At 33.4% G+C, this 11,909-nt stretch overlaps 1 protein-coding gene across 1 annotated transcript in view; it reads right to left on the reverse strand.

The window, feature by feature from the left end:
• LOC106461399 (calcyphosin-like protein) overlaps positions 1-11,278 on the reverse strand; it is a 12,986-nt gene extending 1,708 nt beyond the window's left edge. The window contains exons 1-4 of the mRNA XM_013921219.2: positions 11,191-11,278; positions 4,132-4,312; positions 1,684-1,867; positions 830-1,039 (exon numbers count right to left, since the gene is read on the reverse strand). Of these exons, the coding sequence (XP_013776673.1) occupies positions 830-1,039; positions 1,684-1,867; positions 4,132-4,280 (543 nt within the window). The 5' untranslated portion in view covers positions 4,281-4,312; positions 11,191-11,278. The remainder of the gene's footprint in view (positions 1-829; positions 1,040-1,683; positions 1,868-4,131; positions 4,313-11,190) is intronic.
• Between the last annotated feature and the right edge of the window lie 631 nt (positions 11,279-11,909).

Consider the following 11,909-nt stretch of genomic DNA (forward strand, 5'->3'; position numbering starts at 1 on the left):
TCTACTACTAAACTTCCCAGAACAGTATACTTGACGTAAAATTTCCAGGTGCTGCAGGTTTGATTCAAACTTCCAGGATTGTTTGTTTGTCTGTAGTTAAGCACAAAGCTACACAATGGGCTGTCTGGGCTCTGCCCACCACGGGTATCGAAACCCGATTTCTATCGGTACATGTCGACAGACATACTGCTGTGCCACTGGGGCACTACTGCACGTTTGATTTAATCTTTTTTGGAACTGTATTGTTTGATTTAAGCTCCATAGAATTGCGTACTCGACATAGAATTTCCAGGAACTGTATGTTTTATGTTAAACCTTTAGGAAATGTATTGTTTAATGTGAACTTTCTATGGTATTTGTAGCTTTCCAAACTGTACTGTTGACATGAAACTTTCAGGAACTATATGTTTTACATTAAACACAAAAAAACTACAGGATTAACCCTAACTTTCTGAGAGCTTTGTGCCACGTGTGGTAAAAACAACATATAAAAATTTCATGACCTGTTATCGGAGAAATTGTCGTGTTAACTGTATCACTATATATGCCATTAATAAAGGTTCAAGATTTTGTATAAAAGTCTATGTTATCAACTTAAAGTTTCTATACCAGGATATTAACGTATATAACCATTCTTACTCAGTGGTGTTTGTAAATTAAATCGCTGATTTTATAGTTATAATTTTTACACAGCCTTAGGCTTTGTGTCATTATATAAGTACTTGTATTTAGCATATTTTAACAACCTTTTAGATAATGTTTTTTTCAAACCCAAGAACGTTGCTTTTATCTACTTCTCAACAATTTATGGAATACGGGTTTTACTCACCACTCCGTTTATATCTCCTTCCTCTTCAAATTTTCTTAGAAACTTAGTTAATAGCTGTTTCTCCGTCATTTCTCCGTTCAAGTATGCTGGATGGTTCCTTACATTATACACTCCTTTTAGGTCTTGCACATTTATCATCCCGTCTCCTGTTTTATCTAACTTCGAGAATGCTTTTTCCACAATGTCTATTCGACCTTTTGACATGCTAGGCTGGAAGAAACATAAAATTAACGTTTCGTGCAATTCATAATCCTAATTTCTTTAGCATTAAATCTGCCGATATTTATATGAGAATTAAGATGATACTGAGTAAGTGTCTAAAATGGGAGCGGTGGTTCTATTACGAGCAATATATCTTACTTAAATTTAATTCATTGTTTAGAAAATTTGGCACGTTTTAGACAGAATTATTTTGTGTATAAAGCTAAACCGTCTCTACGAAATAAAATAAGATGTTGACAATGTTTTCAGAACAAATAAAACCCATCCAAGTGAATTTGACAAATACATTGTTAAAATCGAGATTATATTTATATCGATTACTAGCCTGCAGCGGGAACTACGCAACGGAAACCCCCGAAGAGTCTTTCATTTGTTTTAGCATCTGACTAATACAATTGTTCAAACTTTTTCTGGGAATAGTAACTCTTTTCTCTACAGTAAAATATGTAAAGAATTAGGTTAATCTAGTTTAGGTTCTAATTTGTTAGCCTATACTAACAAACGTAAACAAAAAAATAATCACAATGTAGATATTTTTAGGTTTTTAGCGCGAGTTTTCGTAATGAATTCTGAAAAGTCATGTCGTTACTATCGTTTAGAAACAGTTTCTTATAAACGACCAAATAACGTACCCTAATAGCCCGCAGAAATTCATTGAAAACGATTTTACCGGAACTATCCGCATCAAACCTGCTGAACAATTCCTCTATTTCTTCTGGTGGAAATGATTCTCCGAGACCAGTGTCATTAAGTCCCTTGATAAACTCGTCTTTGGAAAGATCACCATTTCCATTGTCATCCATCCGCCGGAAAACTCTGTTAAACAGAATGTAACTGTAACCACTTTTTATTAACTCAAACTTGTTATGTTTCACCCCTGTGTGTGTGTGTGTGTTTGTCAGCAAAATTTGTCAAAAACGGCTGAATGGACTTGGAAAAAGTTGGTACACATTTGGATTATGACCCAATGTAGAAGTGATTAGTTTTTTGGAGGGTCAAGGTCACAATAAGGTCACGAATATAAAAAATCCCTATCTGTTAACCGGTTTTTCACACTATTTTTGCTCTATAACTAAGTCAAAAATGATCGGATTTTGTTGAAACGTGGTGGACATATGTAGAAAATTATTTCTCATTGTTCTGCTAAAAATGGTCTATTTCTGTCGATAACGACGGACATACGAGCACATTTTCGCATTTTTTGAGAGCCGAGTATGATCACCGTTATGTGCCGGAGGTAGGCGCTCTACTGAGTGCCCCTTTAGTTATATCCATTTTCGTCTTGTTTAGACATGTTTCCACCCTCAGTTTGAATACAAACAATTGAAAAGCCATTCAGTTTGATAAATACGCCACACGTCATTGTGAATAAGTGGTTTGCTTTGAATTTCGCACAAAGCTACACGAGGGCTCTCTGCGCAAGCCGTCCCTAATTTAGCAGTGAAAGACTAGAGGGAAGGTAGCTAGTCATCACTACCCACCGCAAACACTTGGGCTACTCTTTTAACAACGAATAGTGTGGTTGACATTAACGGTATAAGGCCCCCACGGATGAAAGGGCAAGCATGTTTGGTTGGACGGGGATTCGAGCCCCGTGACCCACAGATTGCGAGTCAGGCGCCCTAACCACCTGGCCATGATTGTTTATTCATTCAGTTGTGTTTGTGTCCTGTGTCCATGTTTGAAACTAAACTCTCCGATACATTTCAAAAAAATATGCACTCTTACGAATACTTTTAACTACCTAGAGGATATCAATATACGTAATTACCACATTTGCTAATTGACTAATCTTTCATAAAAGTTAGAAAAGGACAAGGCGATTTAACAGACCAAAACTGGCCCGTCATAACGTTTTTGGAAATAGTATCGGAAAATAAACCTTGTGCCATAAGACATTCTTCCTAATAGTTTTATTTTCCAAATGTCGGACATTTTAGTTTTATGACGTCATAAATATGGTAGTATCCTTTCTCAAATAAAAAACCCAAAGATTGATACTTGATAATTTAAGTTACAATTTCTACTAAGTTAGAAAGAAAATTTAAAGACTTGTTAAATGTTTAGGATGTGTGGTAAACGATGAGATATAGAACATGATGGTCAACCACTGGGGCCGCTACTGCTGAAAGTGACGTTTATCGTTTTACCACTAATCTGATTTTTGAACTGATTTGATTTGTTAGTTTAGAGAAGAGCCACATTGGGCCATCTGTTGTGTCCACCAAGGGGAATCACCACTACAGATACTTCAGTTTTCTTATATAACATGTCTATTTCCACATTAGAAAACCTGATAAATCCCCTCATTATTGTAATCAAACTGAGAAATGATAAATTCATAAAAAAAACGCTAGAATCCGGGTTTCGATACCCGTGGTGAGAAGAGCACAAATAGCCCATTGTGTAGCTTTGTGCTTAACTACAAACAAACAAACAAAAACTAGGAGCTAGCGAGACATAAATTGACCCTCACCCTCCCCCACTCATGCATCAAAATGGTCGACAATTGGAAAATAAAGCTCAAGTGAAGCATGTTTTTTGACACAAGGTTTATTTTGGCACTATTTTCAAAATATATCATGATAGGACCATTTCATGTCCTCAGGACACAAGACCTGTCTTTAATATTTAAAGGAATTATCAGGTTGGTTTCTTGGTTCAACAAGACATTCATGTATCTTTAAATACTTTATGTAACTGAATCTGTTTATATTTTTTAATGGTTTTACTTAGACGTGCCACGTAGATTCGATAAAATAAACGAGAAAAAATAATGAATGAACACTTGGCTTAAAAACAATTACTTTATATCTGCAAAATTACTTGGAAAAGGGGTTCTCTGACAATTAACTCATTTCTTGCCAGATGACTGAAACATTCGGAAGTTGTTTTGTTGTTCATTCTCCCTTATTCAGTCACATTTCATAGTTGTTTGCATACTTAAATCTTTATAGTTAGTTTAATGCTTATCAAAATTAAAATTAATATACTCTAAAATTAAAATATAATTTCAAACTAGCGAGGGCAGAGCTCCTCGTGGCAAATGAAGTTAACTTCTCGACACAAAATGTGATTACCTGCCAAGTCCAAGAATCCCACTCGAACCACGCTGAAGACACAAGAGCTTTAGTTTTTCCACAGGATCGGTAGCAAACGCAAACTGTTTTTTAGCGCTCTCTATCATCTCTTTCTCATTCCGAGTTTCTGCTGTCACCGGTCGAGGCATTTCTATACTAACAGCAAAAGGCCGAAAAATATCTAGAGAAAATTAAGGTTTTCAAATTGTGTTATAATCATGTATCTGGGTTACGCTAAGACAAATCCGAAAAAAAGGAAAAACCAGAAAAAGTAATTATTCTATGAAATTAGCAAGTATTTTTCTATTGTAGTAATAAACACACAATGTATCATTAGGAGGTATTTTGATTGGTTTGTCTTGGAACTTCCGCACAAAGGACTATCCTCACACAACAATCCCTAATTTTGAACTGATAGCTTAGAGGGAAAAGAACTAATCACCAGTAGCGACCGTTAACTACTGGACTACTCTTGTCTCACCGAAAAGTGGGATTTGACTATCACTCTCATAGCAAAACCATGGCTTCAGAATGCAGAGCGTGGTTCTGCGGCAACAGGACGCGAACCATGAACCTCGGCTTCAAAGTCCAGGCACGCTAACAACTAGGACACGCCCGGCAAATGTATCTTTGTATTTGCTTGAAAATAAAAATAAAAAAAACCATTATAGCATTGTCATCTATTTTTTCACCATCACGAGAAGACGAGAGCAAAGTCAAAAGATGTTTTTGCTTTGTTTAGCACAAAATTACGCAATGGGTTATCTGCACCATGTCCGCCGCGGGGATTGAACCTCAGAGTTTAGCGTTTTAAGTGAAGAGATAATATAATATTATAAAATTATTTTTTTGTAATTCACATTAATATCAAAATAAATTAATGTTTCTTATACAAACTTTTCAAAAATATTTTTATTTCTACTTAGTCAAGTTGCTTCTATTTGTTTATGCAGGATTATTATCTTCGAAAGCATATAAAAAAAGACGTTACATGTTATTGCAACCAACGCTGTCATGATGGATAAAATACCGAAACGAAACATCCACGAAAACCCCAACACTAAGCACTGAACACTAATATAAATTGAAACCCATAAATAACAACAGTAAAAGATAAGATAAAACAAGTTGTTCAACCTGGTGTATGGGGGTTAAAGGTCACAAACAATACTTCATACTTAGCTATTATTCCTCGTTCAAGAAATGAGTTGCCATAGAAAAGCAAATCAATATAATGTAACGTTTAATATCTCATTAAATCTTCCAGAAACTAATCACAGAGTTTGGAGTTTCATTAGTTCTACACTACATCTAACTAGGTAGTTATTTTCAAATGAAGTTCTTACTTTCTTGATAATAACATGATCAATAAATTGTCTTAAGAAAGAAAAACAATAGATACGATGGTAATAAACCTAGGAAAACTTTAATTCGACACAACGTTTCGGGCCTAATCCATTCTTCAGGTGATGTATGTTTAAAAACAGGGTTTAAGCCCGAAAAGTTGTGTCAAATGAAGGTTTTCCTAGATTTTATTACCATCGTATCTAGTGTTTTATTCTTCTTAAACTTTGTCCTAGATCTTCTGTGCGGTTTATATATACGTTTGTGTACAATAGGTTGTCTTGACGACTGATCAAACACCCTAATGGATACTTCTGATTAAAGACTCTATATAAACTTCGAAGCTTGTATTCTGTTTTAAATAAAAATCTCTAATTTTCTTGAACAATGTTCTTAATTTTTTCATTGTAGAAGTTTTGTTCATGTGATGATGTAAAGTATGTAATCAATAGATACAGCTACAGTAACTTTACCATGGAATCCCAAATCCAAAGAGTTTAACGGATCTGACGAACAGAAATAATATATGTAAACGTATTTTTACCATATTTTTGATGTTGTGATTCACTGTACTTTTCCATAGATTGTTTTTCTGTTAATATTCCATGACAAAATCATTCTGTTGTACATACATGTTTCTTATGTTTCTGGAAATCCCCAAAGCATTCAACATTGTATTAGGTTTTATGGACATCTATTAGCCCCCTTAAAGTTATTTTAATGGCAACAACTTTCTAATGATACATATCTTATTTTGATATCTAATTATTCTTATGATAACCGGCATATCTTAGGTTTATCACATGTGTCGTATGCATATTTTTATACCACTGAAACCGTCCCACATGTATAAGTGTGTAATGTGGATACATTTTACAAGTAATTGTTTTCCTCTGGGACGAACATTCAAATTTTTTTCTTGTTCAGCGCGTCCAGTCCTACTTTTCATCAATGATTTGAAAATTACTCTGTGTAAGTAAATTCAAGATTATCTGGAGGCACTTACTTCTTTTTATCAGTATGACGAATGAGCTAAATAACATGACCCAAAAGTGACCTTTGTTTATGGATAGAGGCGAATGTTAGCGGTATTGAGGAGGGTGATGCGTGCCTTATTCTGCTTTCTAATCTCATTAGTGCTTAGTAAAATCTCAGTAAGTTTATATAATAATCTGTCAAAATTACAACAAGCTGTAATAGTTTATAAACATTTTAACATTGTACATAGTAAAGTAAAAGAAACATTTTATGTACAATATGCACATAATAAAAACATTCAATAAATAAATGAATTAATTCAGTACAATACAATAAATATATGTACAATGTAAACACACATGTATTCTTAGTTGATTATAAGATGGTACAACTATAATAATACTTAATAAAACGTCACCAAGAATTAAAAAAAAAATAAAAGGCTAAACTAAATATATATATTCAGAAACCATCAAAAGCATATTTCCGTAACTGGCTTTCAGTATGTGTGGCATACATCTGAACATCAAATGGTTGAATTACTTTTATTAAAATTCAGAAAAAAACAAAAACAACCTGAGAAATAAAATTATAGAATGAGGGAAAACGAGGAAGAGCAACATGTGCAACACCAAGTGATTTAAACCACAACGTCTTGGTATAATTTTTACATCACCGAGTGATTTAAACCACAGCGTCTTGGTATAACTTCTTCAACATCGAGTGATTTAAACCACAGCGTCTTGGTATAACTTCTACAACACCAATTGATTTAAACCACAACGTCTTGGTATAACTTCTATTCACATTTTGCAACAGGCTGTGGAAAAGCAGTTGCTACACGTGAAAGGGAAGTCAGGAAGTAGACCAAACCTCAAAGGAGAAATTTTATGCCTGAAAAACAAAAGAATAAAGCCTAACATAAACAATAGAAAGCAAGACAAAAAGGGTCAGACGAAATAAGCATCAGAGAAAAAAAAAAGGTGGAAGCAATAATACAAAGGAGAGGAGGAAAACAGAAAGGGGAAATATGGGCGAAGAGCAAGGAGAAGAGAACAAAAGAGAAAAGCTAAGGGTGAAGATAGAAAATAAGAAAGACAAGAGAAGAACAGGGCCAGAGAAAAATAAAAATAAGAGTATTTTTGTGTCTAACTACAGGAATTCAAATGAAGAAGTCCTTTCTTCAAGTGACAGACCAATTGATGCCATTTTTGTCGACTGTTTCCACTGGTATTTTCAGGGAATTTCAGCAATGTCTTAATTGTTAGTTAGTGGGTTATGAACTTTTGATTGCTTTGAGTGTTGGATTCTTCAGGCATTTTAAAGGGGTCAGAAGATTTGTTATATAAGTTTGGTGAAACTGAATAGATGTGGCCGAAATGAAGTTACTATTTTATATTTCCTTCTCTCACTTCAGAATTATTAGGTGAATTGATGTTTCTCTGATCTCTTTTCTGAGCTTATTATTTTACTACGGGTAAGCAGCATGAAACAGTCTGTTGTCATGACAACTGTTTTTGCTCTTATATAATGAAGGGATTATTTCAAACAAAATTGTTATAATTTGAAATATATTTATTTTGAGAGGGCCTTTTATACTTGCATCTAACGATATTCGACATATACAGACTGTCATTAAGTACAACAATAAGGATTTAATCCAGACATCAAATAGAATAAGATTACTTTCATTATTTCGAAACACAATTTGATTGTTTTATTGATTTTCTGAGTTCAATATTTAAAAAAGTTTTTAGTTTCTTTCTATCACCCTTCCTTCTCTGATTTTTAAACTAGACTACATTAATTATAGTTTTGGCATCAAAAATCAAGATTCCAATCTTTCTCTCTGTGTTTTCAAACACGAGACATCCAGAATAGCTTAAAAAACCCGCGTCTTCCTGGAGCTTGAGTTGTTCATCTTGTGAGACTGGTGCCAAAATAAATTACAATATTCATTGAAAGAGTTTTAAGTTTAACACAAGTATACTGTACGTTCGGTAATCAGAAAAGAATAAAAAAAAAAGAGTTGAAATTCAACACAAGCATATCGTATGTTCAGTTGGAATAAGCAAAGAAAGAGTTGAAATTTTAACACAAGCTTAATGTATATCCAGTAATAAAGATCAAAGAAAGAGTTGAGATTCAACTCAAGCATGTTATATGTTCGATAATAAGTAAAGAAGAAACGAAAGAGTTGAAATTTTAACAAAAGCTTAATATATGTTCAGTAATAAGAAAAGATCAAAGAAAGAGTTGAGATTCAACATAAGCATGTTGTATGTTCGATAATAAGTAAAGAAGAAACGAAAGAGTTGACATTTTAACAAAAGCTTAATATATGTTCAGTAATAAGAAAAGATCAAAGAAAGAGTTGAGATTCAACATAAGCATGTTGTATGTTCGGCAATAAGTAAAGAAGAAACGAAAGAGTTGACATTTTAACAAAAGCTTAATGTATGCTCAGTAATAAGAAAAGATCAAAGAAAGAGTTGAGATTCAACATAAGCATGTTGTATGTTCGGCAATAAGTAAAGAAGAAACGAAAGAGTTGACATTTTAACAAACGCTTAATGTATGTTCAGTAATAAGAAAAGATCAAAGAAAGAGTTGAGATTCAACATAAGCATGTTGTATGTTCGATAATAAGTAAAGAAGAAACGAAAGAGTTGAAATTTTAACAAAAGCTTAATGTATGTTCTGTGATAAGAAAAGAACAAAAATGAGGGAATAAGCGTGTTCGAACAAAACTTCTACAAAACTACTCAACCATACTTTTATCAGTAATACAGATGAATTCTAACCTACAGATTAAATGTAACAAAAATTATTTCACTGTGTTAGCAATGCACCTTGCAATGTTCAACCAGGAACAACGATAAGTGAGTTGTAACACATCAGTTATTTGTACATAGGTGAAAAACACTTTAAAGATGTTTGTTTGTTTGTTTAAAGTTGAGCACAAAACTACACAATGGGCTATCCGTGCTCTGCCCACCACGGGTATCGAAACCAGGTTTCTAGAGTTGTAACTCCGCAGACTTACTGCTGTGCCACTGGGGAGCCAGTATATATATTTTTTATTCTTGTAAATACGCTGGATATAACATTAGATTAGTGTTATTGTTAGTTACAGTATGTATATGTATCATTTATGAATATATGAAAACTCCAAAACGAAATATAAAGTACAAAAAAATACAAGTGGTAAATATTTGAAGTTACACGTTTTTTTAATTACTATAATCAAAAATCATTTTATTGAGCATTTTATGCCAGCTGGGTTAAAGGAATGGGTTTGATGCAATATGTAACAAAGCCTGTTATAATAGTTCACATTTCGACGGTATATAACGTTTTTCTAAGGGGTGGGGGTGTATACAGATAGTATAAATATGGTTTCCATACGTGAGATTTTACATTAAAATGTTTCTTGTGACAAACCCTACCTTCAAGGTATGAGAGTTTAATGGTAAGGATTTTTCATTACGTAGTGAAATAGATATAATGTATTGAAAATATGTTTAAATAATACGATAATATGATTCATGGCAAGTATGATTCTCACGGTCTCCAGTTTAGGCCTGGCCGAGTTACCTTACACGCAGATTAGTTATATTTGTATTTTTTTAAGAACCATAAAAATTTAAGCTGGTTAAATACAATTGGCGTTAAACAGAGCAGTATTTTTACCATCTGTCCAATTCTGATGAAAAATTAGAATATGTATAAGCTATAATATTTTGCTTATTTACATTTATGTTACATAATTTATGTTCCAACACCTAGACGTGGAATTGAAACTAACTTTGTAACTATTAGGGTTTCTGTTTCATTTCTTTATGTATTTTATTATCAATTTTAAAACTTAACGCTGAAAGTTAGCTTTGATTTATTTAACACCAGCCCGACATGGCCAGGTGGTTAGGGCGCTCGACTCGCAATCTGAAGGTCGCGCAAAGCATGCTCCCCCTTTCAGCCGTGGGGACGTTTTAAGGTGACGGTCAGTCCCATTATTCGTTGGCAAAAAAAAAAAAAGTACCCCAAGAGTTGATGGTTGATGGCGATGACTAGCCGCCTTCCCTCTAGTCTATATCACCGCTAAATTAGGGACAGCTAGCGCAAGTAGCCCTCGTGTAGTTTTGCGCAAAATTCAAAACAAACAAACAATTATTTAACACCAAACATTGCAGAGTTGTATTTTTCTCAAAACTAGTAATAACAACTAATACGTTTGTTAATATGATTGTTCAATTTAGTTGTGTTTTTTTTTTTTACAATAGTCACTTTATTATAAAAATGAATCAACATTTTAGAACTAGAAATTATGCTACAAGGTTTAAGTAAATAGGATCTTCAGTTCTCTATAATTATAGGAAGTAAAGACAAAGATAAAGTGATCCACAGTCTTATTGAATAGAAGAAGAAAGGACATTTTTATAGTGAACAACGATCTTAGAAGATACTTTGATCTAATAAAACATCAATGATGCAATATCCGTTTTAAATAAGAACAAGCTGTAATTGTTTCTTAGCAGAAGAGCCCGTTTCTCATCAGTTAGTATAAATAAAAAAGTAGTCTCAAAATTTAAGCTTATAATATAATATTCTTTAATTGCTTGTAAATAGATATTCATTTCTTACTTAGATTCAAATTTTCAAAGACGATACCTTATCTATCTTTCAGATGCAAGAAAAAATTAGCAATATTAATTACCAACTCAATGAAATACTTACCAGTCGTTGATCCAACTAAAAACTTTCAGCTTCTCTAAAAGTCGGGAACACGAAATACTGTGGAATGCGGTGGTTGCTTGCTATAAGTTGTCACTGGTTGCTATAGAGTAGTGCTGCCATCTTCTGGTCTCATTTGTAAGTAAGTAACTATTATGTATGAATTGATCCATTGTATTTCGCAAAGTACAAGAAGTAGGGTGCACTTATCGAACAGCTACTAAAAATATAATCTTTATTACCTTACACTATACATGTGCATGCTTCTGTTGTTATGGTAACTACTATAAACAGAATGTATATCATTTTAAACAAAACATATACTACCAGTACGTTAACGTTCGAAAATAGCTTTGAAACACTCCTCCAAAAATCTTCCTGAATTGAAATCTTGGCTTTTACGAATAGGAATATAAAATCTAAGCTGAATTCTGGTGGTTATTTGATAAGCATTTTAACAAATAAATTGACGATTAAGTTTCAATTGTCTAAACATGTCACAGTAACATTCATGGTGGTGAAGAGGTTTCACAGAGTGACGCATGCGTAACCATAATGTAACTTGTCATAGACCGAAACCGGCCTGTTTTTTCCAAGAATATGTCCAATTCGACAAATATCAACAGATGAATACAGAGAATTCATGCAAGTAAGTGTGAATTGAAATAATGAGCTTAAGCTAGAACTTACATATGCATATACTATAATCAAATTAAAGGTGT

The sequence above is a fragment of the Limulus polyphemus genome, unplaced genomic scaffold, assembly GCF_000517525.1.
Source record: "Limulus polyphemus unplaced genomic scaffold, Limulus_polyphemus-2.1.2 Scaffold951, whole genome shotgun sequence".
Lineage (NCBI taxonomy): Eukaryota > Metazoa > Arthropoda > Merostomata > Xiphosura > Limulidae > Limulus > Limulus polyphemus.